We start from the raw sequence: 10851 nt of genomic DNA on the forward strand, positions 1-10851 counted from the left end.
AAAAGCCTGAGATAATTTGGGAGCTAAAATAAAGTTAACCAAATGCTACTCTTGAAATATTAAAGAACTATAAAAGTTATTGGAACTATAAATTATTATAACTATGAACATTAAAGAACCAGTGATATAGGTGTTCACTAAAAAGGTACTTTACAGTCCTTTAAAAGTAATTATTTCTTTTCATGTCATGAAAATCACAGCAAAGTCATAGCTCCAAGGAACCATCAATCATTTGGGTGAGAAAACTGAGGCTCATGGAGGTGATGTGACTTGTCCTTGATCATACCACTACTTTAATCATGACAGAGCTGAGACTAACACTCAGATGTCTTTAATCCAAGAAGATCTATGCTATAACTGTGCCAGATTAGAAAGGCGCGCACACACACACACACACACACACACACACACACACACAGCATTTATGAAGACAGAAGAAATATATTCTTTGAGAGACAGACTTATTTCCTAATATAAAAATATTAATAACCACATAATACTACCATTTATATAAAACATCATGATTCATAAACAACATTATTATATTCTACTCATCACAACTATAGGTAAGTAGGAAAAATATGAAAATATTATTCACATTCCATAGATAAAGCAACAATTGCTTTATGGAATTGTTGATGGAATTAAATGAATTGGGACATTTGTCTTTTGATTCTACAGCAAAGTGTAATATCTGCTTTATAATTCTATCTTAATGATTGGCCCAAAACATTGCTTATTCTTTAAGTGAACAAACTGCACACTTTGTAATTCACCAAAACCAAAATTGTTTAAGAAAAAAAACCTTTAAAACTCAATGTATTTGATAGCTTTGGGGCGCCTGGGTGGCGCAGTCGGTTAAGCGTCCGACTTCAGCCAGGTCACGATCTCGCGGTCCGTGAGTTCGAGCCCCGCGTCAGGCTCTGGGCTGATGGCTTGGAGCCTGGAGCCTGTTTCCGATTCTGTGTCTCCCTCTCTCTCTGCCCCTTGCCCGTTCATGCTCTGTCTCTCTCTGTCCCAAAAATAAATAAACGTTGAAAAAAAAATTTAAAAAAAAAATAAATAAAACTCAATGTATTTGATAGCTCTTGGCGGCTGAAGGTTAAGATCTATCCATACATAAGACTGGCATATACAATCTGGAGATGCAATTAAACGTCTAAGATTTTTTTGAATCTCTCTTTCAAGCACAGTTCTTCAAAGACCTGCATTTTTAATTCAGAAGACAGGACAACATAATTTATCATTGTTATCATTTGGAATGATGTCTAATATATTTGTCTCCAACAGCCCCTTGACACTATACACCAAGATAGTACATTCTGATTAAACCATGGTCAGCTCACAAAGATCTAACAGTGTCTTTACTCTCATCCCTCAGACATTTTACATACGAGTAGCCGTAAAGATAGATACAAAGACTGACTCATACTGAATGTTGAACACAAGCAAAAAAGTTACCTACACTTTGTCAAGATAGGATGGTCTCTTTTTTCGAGGAGTCAGCAGCACAGTCACAAAGATAGCAATGATGAAAAGGGCAAGGACGGCTCCAATTACGGCGCCAGCTACGGCTATGGAGGAGGTCTGCTTAAGTGGAACATCTGTAAAGTAACAAAAATCAGGCTTTTCAAACAATTTTAAAAAGAGTTCTTGAATTTGCACACCCTAATTTCTATAATGTGCAAAGACTGATTGAAGTTTGTTAGAGGACCTCAAATTTGATTCAGTACTTTTTGTAGGATTATGCTAACACCCTCCTTCCTTATGTCACCTTAGCACTCCAGCTTTCCTTTTTTTCAAGTTATGAAAATAATATCCCCAGTCAGATAGCAACGAGTGAATCTATTTTCTATGGTCAAAGAATGTCTGGAGAAGAAACGATAGAGAAAAGGATGAAAGCTATTTTAAGTTCTTACTCTAAGAGATAAAACATTTTTTCATTATTCTTTGAGTTAACCAACAATATATACATTTACCATTTTTTATTTGAGTGAAATATAAAAGAAGTTCTACTAAAGAAACTAAAACCTTCAAGGAGGGGCAAACCAAAGACACACAAAAAAAATCCCAGATCTAATAAATATGGCAAAGAATGACACTGTATAAGTTTTTAAATAGAGGTATTATAAAAACAGCACTTGTTGCAGATAATTTCCCTTAATTCATGAACATTTAATACAAAGTACACTTAAGACAGTGTCTCTACCACAAAATTAAATGGAAAATCTTCCCTATCCCCTGGATATAAACACACTACATAATTTCTAAATACCAGTTTCTCTTTCCCAGTCTGCACCATAAATTTTATAAAAAAGGATTTTAAAAACATATTTAGTAATTATCATGTCATACAATACTGAAAAATTAAGTCACCCTATTTTATGAACATCCAAATAAGGGAATGTATTAAAACTATTGCAACTATATATTTTCAAATGTAAGTACTATGGATATGACAAAACAATCCTTATGTGCATTATTTTGACAATTTCAGCAACATTAATTTTGAGCAATTACAAAGTACCTTCAATATACACAATTTTGTCTTATCTTTCTAACCAGTAAGAAAGATGTTTAAGATAAACTTCTATATTGCAGTTCTAAAGTTAAATATTCTGCCCAAGGTCATTCCATCAACTAGTAGTAGAGAACAGAAAGTGAAATAAAGCTAGCTGGGTTAGGCTAGATGCCCTCATTATGCCCTTGTTGGGAGAAAACGTTTTTATACAATTGCACATCTAATGTAGACTCTCCTTTCGGGTCCCCTATGAAGAACTCTTAGCTTTCACTTAAATAGGCGTTCACATAGAGTTCTAAATAATTGCAATTACCATTGGGACCAGACATGGCAAGTTTAGAAGACATTAAAGCAGTTATCAGTTTTGAAATATGTTTCACGGACTTACCATCATAGTATTTCCATTTAAATACATATTTAGAAGTATTTTCCAACTCTGTTTCTATTAAAATGTGAGTTGCATGTTGTTTTAGATTCTTAAAAACTATATTTCCTTTCTTCCCAATTATAAAAATTTCTTTAGCAAACTACCAATTCTTTATTAATGAGTCATTTTATTAGTCTCATTCTAGACTAAAAACTTTACATCAATGAGTAGCAAGTAACTCATTTCAATAACTTTCAAACTTTCAATTAGGATTTAAAAATAGTAAAATATACAATTATTTTAAACAATATAACCAGTTTAGTCATTCAGGATCTTACTCTCATTTGCTAATACACCCAGTTTATCTTCCTATTGTTGCTCATTTCTCTAATCCCTACTACCTCCATTTGAATACGTGCTACGTGAGAAAAAGTTTGAAATCCAAGCCAGTCAAATAATACTCTGCTCTTGTCAATGTTTAAAGATTTGGAATGACCTAGGAGTAATTTCTACTCTACACGATCACTTTTCCAACCATATACATTATAGCTTTGTATTCAGTCTTTAAAAGTCCAACTGAAATCTATTAAGATTACATACCCACCGTCATGTGACCAAGGTCATATATATTTTCAGTGGCATAAATAAAAAATCCTTAAGTGTCAAATACGCTACCTATTCCACTAGTTTTCTAAAGGTTTTTCTTCAAAGGAAATCTTTCTTTTGTTGAGGGATCAAAAGCATCCCTATCAGTTTTGCCCAAGTGTACTGAATTCAAATTTGAGTGTTCTTATCTTGATGGTAAGACAAAGTTAATACCATATTTATAAAAATACTTTTAAATACTTCTGAAGTTATTTTTGAAAAACTCAGGTTACTCTTTGAATGTAAGATTTTCAATGTACAGATCATTATACATTCATCAAACCTCACACCTCCAAGAAAACCTCTCATTTAATCTTAATAAAGATATTAAATTTGGTAGTGTTTTGTAATAAGATATAATAATCACAGACTTTTCACATCCTAAGGTAATTTCCAACTCTGTACTATTTTTAATATCCTTAAGTAATTCTCAAGTCCAAATAGACACTATTTTCTGAACATTTAAATTATGGTCTATTTATCCACTTCTGTCCCATTAGTCTTATAAATCCTAGCTCTGGGACTCTGAGTTGACTTTGTATAGACTATGATGACTCTTCCTTCTATCTTAAATTGGGCATATTTATTTCACCCAGTTCCATTCATTCTTTATTCATATTTTTCCTTTCTTTTTTGTACACCTCTTCTTAGTATCAAACCAGGCTAGTAAGTACTGAAAAGAGCAAATCAAAGAAAAACTACATATGAATCCGTTTACCAACTGGATATTCTACAGAAGCAAATTGATTATGTTAAATACATAAATGGGATAGGTTTCATGTTTCCTTTTCTGATTCTTCTACTAACTGAGAAAAAACAAAGAAGAATATATTTACGATATTAACCGGTGATGAACACTAGTATGAAAAGCAAAGAGCAAGCTGAAATTTCTTGTATTGAAGTCAAAGAATTTTAATGAAAATTGGGAATTTAGCTACAACACTGCCTCCTCCACATCTCTGCCCACATAATCTATTCTATATTACAATCAAACTACAAGGAGGAAATAAGCAAATGTATAAAAATTTGGCATTTTTTAAACATTCAGCTAATTTACTGAATGAATGACATGACATTACCATCACCTAAGGAGACAGACTACTAAATCTTAACTATCTGCTTACAATCAGCAGAAAACAAAAGTGCTTTCCCCAATACAACAAAAGCTTACTGCCCATAATAGATATCATGCATATGTCTTCTAGGGAAAATGTTCAAAAATCTAACACATCATACCAAAAGAAACCTAATACAGACATAAAAATTTTCATTATTTTTGAAAAAAAATATACATATAACTACTAAACTGAATTTAAGTTTGTCTTTATTACTCTGATACATACGAATAAAAAATATGTTGAAGCTACTCAAATATGCTTACCTAATTCACATCTGACAAGATTTGAAAAAAATAAATACTATTCTACACAGCAAAACATAGCAACTTGCTAAAAACCACTTGAAACGGGTGAGTATAGAAATCTACAGGCCCTTTTCACACACTCAAACACCAAGACCTAACAATTAATGGAAATATTTTCCTTTATTAACTATTTTCCTTTATTACCTTCACCAAAACTTCAGTGGTTCTACTACCTGATTCACACATTAATGTGATACCCTACAAATTTATCTTCTCAACTTTTATTTGCCCTTATAATACATATCACTGTATCACCAATTTTTCCCCATAAATATATCTCACTTTTATTTTTCAATAGCCACTTAAAAATTTTTTTTTTATTTTTTATATTTATGTATTTTTGAGAGACAGAGAGACAGAGCACAAGTAGGGGAGGGGCGGAGAGAGAAGGAGACACAGAATCTGAAGTAGGCTCCAGGTTCTGAGCTGTCGGCACAGAGCCTGAGTGGGGCTCGAACTCACAAACTCTGAGATCATGACCTGAGCTGAAGTCGGAAGCTTAACCCTCTGAGACACCCAGGTGCCCCTCAATTGCCACTTTTAATGTTTACTTTTCCAATACACCTTCTACTTCATTATATCCATCGAAATATTTATCTCACTACTTTTTTAATAAATGTCCTTTCTTTGGGTCGGGATGGTGTTGTCACCTCTCATTCAACAAATTACCAATAGTAACCTAACGTGTCAGGCACATGCTAAGTGCCAAGAATGTAAGGATGAATTTTACATAGTCCCTATCTTCACAGTAGAGAGCAAAATCCCTAAAGTGGGATCACAGAATCCATAAAAATACTTTTTTCCAATGTAGAGATTATTATCACTTATCCCCTTTTTTTAGGATAAGTGATAATTACAAAATAAATGTGGTGCTAGTATATAATACACGGACTGGCACTGGTAGCTTCACTTAGTCCAAACGTCAGGTGTTCACTTGCTACACAAGGCATCTACAAGATCCCATGGATAGTACGGAATGAGATAGTTCCAGAATGAAATCAAACAATTACACATCCACTTTGTTGTCCCCTCTCAGCAGAGCCAGCATCTTGTGACACACTACGGATGTATGAGAGCTCAGCTGAGTGAAACAGCAACTACCCTAGATTTAACGAACAGTCAAGAATTTAAAGGAGGCCGACATGGACACCCCGGGTGACAGAGGAACATGAGAGGATCTGTGCTAATCCATGTTATATACTAGGAAGCATTGATTCTTTTTTTTTTTAATTTTTTTTTTCAACGTTTATTTATTTTTGGGACAGAGAGAGACAGAGCATGAACGGGGGAGGGGCAGAGAGAGAGGGAGACACAGAATCGGAAACAGGCTCCAGGCTCTGAGCCATCAGCCCAGAGCCCGACGCGGGGCTCGAACTCACGGACCGCGAGATCGTGACCTGGCTGAAGTCGGACGCTTAACCGACTGCGCCACCCAGGCGCCCCTAGGAAGCATTGATTCTTAATAGATGCATTCCTGCAAAGAATTGGCAGAATGAAGAGAACACCAACTATGAAGGCACAAATAATGACAAAACCCCTTAAAACAGCAATGCAATTATCTTACTCTTAATACACAAATTTTATCAGTTACATTATGAAGCAAAACCATGGCCATATAGTCAGTGATGAGTCAACCAAAAAACTGAAACACATTAGGAGGCCAAATAAAATAAAGATTTACATTCACTCTTATTAGCCATAAACCTCACACTAAACCCATACTGTGCTGAAATAATAGCTAATATGAGGGGTGAAGTTATTGTGATTAGCAAGACATCGAAAAAGCAAACATTCTGAACAGGAGACTAGCTCTAAAAACAGTAGTTGGGATGAAAACTGTTAAGGCTCCCAACAATGTCCTTCTTCCATTTAAATCTACTTGTTTTTGAGAAGTTGCATTTTAGCTACCAAATATCAAAATAAAAACCAAGTCTCAAAATATCTGAACATGGAATCAAACCTTTGAATCACTGAATCAAAAATACAAAATCATGATTAAAAAAACAAATGAAGCACATTCCCATCACATGGTTTGAGCTGGATCTTGAATGCAGTGAAGTGTAGAAAGGAAATTTCAGGTAAAAGCAGTATGGTCATAATTATTCAGACATCAAAGCACACGGTATGGTAAAAGAAGAGAGCTAATAAACCTAGACATCAAGTAGGTTCCCTGTGAGATCTAGGCTTTGAGCATCTAATGACTGCTAATATCAAAAGAAAAGCAGGCATTACATGCCTTCTGATAGAAGATACCACCACTTAGGAAGTAATTTTGCCCCCCCCCCCAAATTACACCTTAATCTTATCAAGGTTCTAGATCTGACAATTTACAGAAATTACAGAGGTACAACTGGCACAATCCAAACTGGGAAGCTGCAGGACACAAATGAAGCCATTTCTTCAACAAATAAATTGCAAGGGAAAAATCAAGGGAGTGGGGAATGCCTCATGGAGAACACATAGATTAAAAATATTAAAAATGTCACAATGTATGGGTCACATTTAGAAACTAAAACTACAAAAAAAGTGATTAGAATTTGAACACTCATTGGATTCTTAATATTAAAGCATTTTTAATTTTTGGTACAAGAAATCTGTGGTTACTTTTCCTAAATGTTTCTACTCTTAGAGCTGTATGCTGATACATTTACAGATGAACTAAAGGCAGGAGGGATTATGTGAATAGGAATTTAAATGGAACAAGACTGACCATGAATTGATAATAAACAGAAGCAGGTACACTGAGGTTCATTTCATTATTCTGTCCTATTTTCATATAATTTCTCATAAGAAAATGTTTTTTAAAAAGAGAGCCCAGGGGCGCCTGGGTGGCGCAGTCGGTTAAGCGTCCGACTTCAGCCAGGTCACGATCTCGCGGTCCGTGAGTTCGAGCCCCGCGTCGGGCTCTGGGCTGATGGCTCAGAGCCTGGAGCCTGTTTCCGATTCTGTGTCTCCCTCTCTCTCTGCCCCTTCCCCGTTCATGCTATGTCTCTCTCTGTCCCAAAAATAAATAAACGTTGAAAAAAAAAAAATTAAAAAAAAAAAAAAAAAAAAAAGAGAGCCCAGTCTTCTAGATCTAGTTAACTCTGGCTTTTAGACCAAACTGTCCCTTCAAGACTAGGTGTTTCCTGAGATATTTCTCATAACTGAGACTGTGAAATTAGATATCATGTCTATGTAGAAATATCATACATGTAAGGAAATAGGCCTTGAATTATTTTCTCAAGTTTTAAAGATATTTTAAAGTTATCTTACTAAACTCACTTTCACTCTGCTTCACCCACAGTACCTAGCCAGAACAGCAGCAAAAAAGGTAAGTAATCTAGGATAAATCAAAATTGAATCAAGTTTTATCCTCATAAATTGAAATGAAAATGATAAAACAACTATTATCAAGGTTCAAGAAATGACCCCAAAGGATATATACATCAAAGGCAAACCTATCCCTACTCAACTCAAAGTAGATAGGTACAAAAATCAAAACAAAAATAAAAAAAATAAAACTGCAGCTAACTGGAATAGAGAAAACAAATACTAAACAGAAAGCATTTTTAAAAACATAGAATAGTTGATACCCTGCGTACACTATTACAGAGATTCTTTCATGCATAAGTTTTTATTAGAATAACAAGAGGGAAACCAAACTTAATCCACACTGTATGCTATTTAAAAATAAAAACAAAACAACTGCTGCTTGCCTTAAATAATTTAAAGTTTAGGAAAACAAGTATTATTTTAAACATAAGAGATATGAGACAGGGAGGTGATTACAATCAGAAACAATGGCATTTACAATGAAAGCAGTAATAAGTGAAAAGCCCTAAATGCCAACTTACAAAACACCTCATGAAATGTTCATTCCAAATAAAAAGCCAGTATGTAAAATTTAATTTATGTTAAAGTTGCAGCAAAAATATTCAAAATTTGTTTTAACTGCTAAGCCTGGAGAAACAGATAATTCATGATTGTGGAGAATGTTATTCACAATGTGTATAGGAAATAGGAATTAAGTAGTCAATTAAAAATAAATCCTATAATGGCTAACCTACCAACTTAGATGCTCCCTCAAATTTTAACTGTGTCCTTTAACCTTATATAATCTTGTTTGGGAAGAGAAATAAAAATAGGTTTTGAATTCCCACAAAAACTTCATTAGTTAAATATAAGAAACTGGGTTATACACACAACACACACACACACACACACGCACACACTCTTCAGCAGATAATATAACAAGGAGAAAGGTAATACAGAGATATAGGCTTGTTATAGAAATATGCCTCTATAAAGAATTTTTTAAAAACTTTTATTTAAAGATTTGTTGCATGGCTATTAGGGGCTACCACCTGATAAATAACTTGGTAAAAAAACAAAAACAAAAACAAAAAAACCACTGATACAAATCAAATTAAAATTAAATCCAAACTCCATATACCAAAAATTTGAGAAAGGAGCATATTCTTATGGATGATACATTTCCAATTAACAAGCAAACAGAAAAGAACAATTAAATCTGTAAATCATTCCTCTATTTGAATTAAAAATTCAATATGCGTACCATTTCTTCCTTTCTTATATTTTACACAATACTCCCACACATTCACAACTTCTTATTCATATATCTTTAGTATTTACCAAAAGCAATTATCAAACTCAAATCAGATGTTTTCACATATGAAAGTGTTACATTTATCTCAATTTTTGCACTCGTACATTGTACTTCCTACAAGCCCTTCTGCTAAACATTTAGCTAGGGTTATCTCTAGAAAACGTTCCTATATATGGCTATCAGAAGTAATACTACTGAAAAACCTTAATGGTTTCTTTAATGTCAGACTTATCAAATAGAAACCTTTTAGGCACATGGTAAAATACTAAATATTTCAACTATAATGTACTTCTCAAATGTAACTTTTAAAGTTAACCCCTAGCCTATTAAAGTTTTAATATATTTTAATAAAAATGGCAGGACAAAATAAAAGTTGCATTCATCATCCCTGCATTACTGAAATATTTTAACCAGTGTGAAGGAAAACCCTAAAGTGAATACAAAAATGAAAAGCCAGTTCAAAGAATAAAAAAAAGAAACATAAACATCGTCAAAATAAAACATTCTATCTTTTCCAAAAAAAATAAAAGGATTTTCCTATGTACCTATCAATTAGCTGTGTACATCACTGATATCCAAAAATTAATTTAACAAAAGTTTATTTGATATGACTATTCATGTTCACAAATAAGTCTCTATGTACAGTAAATAAACATAAAGTTCTAATAAACAGCAGTGCAATGCTTCAGAAAGTCTTAACTAGTACCAGCTTCTTAAAATCTTGAAATCTTACTTTGTCAAATGATTTATATTAAGGATACAGAAGGTATCAAACATTCACTTGCCGTTTTCCATGTCATCCTCTCCCATCATAAAATAAAACAGAAAAAAATAACAACCCTAAACACACAATGGCCACAATATAAAAGGAAGGTCATAATCACTAAGCGGATATTTGCATTTTTGTAATACAGTTCTTAAAATATAATATTTCCTTCAGATTATACTCAAGAACCACTGAGATTTATACAGTGATTATTCTGCTCAGATTCATATAGCATTTCAAACCATTGTTCTAAAGATGAAATTGTGAACAAAAAGCCACAAATTCCTACCTTCTATGGCAAGAAATTTTAGATCCATCTTTCTTGTGGCCATATGAGTGCTGGCATTTATTATTAAAAAATAAAGTCCACTTTAATCACAGGGTATTATCAATAAAATTTTGCTTCCAATGACTTGGACCAAAGAGTCTTAGTATTTGTATATCAGTGGTTAATTCTATTAAAACCACATATTTTTTAACAAGATACCAGTGAGCTTACCTGTGTCCTTTGCTGATATTA

At 33.5% G+C, this 10851-nt stretch overlaps 1 protein-coding gene across 2 annotated transcripts in view; it reads right to left on the bottom strand.

Moving 5' to 3' along the window:
• Positions 1-10851, bottom strand: part of NECTIN3 (nectin cell adhesion molecule 3) — a 127710-nt gene that overhangs the window by 51837 nt on the left and 65022 nt on the right. The window contains exon 6 of one of the 2 annotated variants that reach the window (XM_086675496.1): positions 1466-1604. In XM_086675496.1, coding sequence (XP_086531622.1) covers positions 1466-1604 — 139 coding nt within the window. Of the gene's footprint in view, positions 1-1465; positions 1605-10851 lie in introns of those variants that run through there. The other variant, XR_015240323.1, reaches the window with a different exon arrangement.

The sequence above is a fragment of the Puma concolor genome, chromosome C2 (genome assembly GCF_028749965.1).
Source record: "Puma concolor isolate L17-30 chromosome C2, mPumCon1.1.hap2, whole genome shotgun sequence".
Classification (NCBI taxonomy): Eukaryota; Metazoa; Chordata; class Mammalia; order Carnivora; family Felidae; genus Puma; species Puma concolor.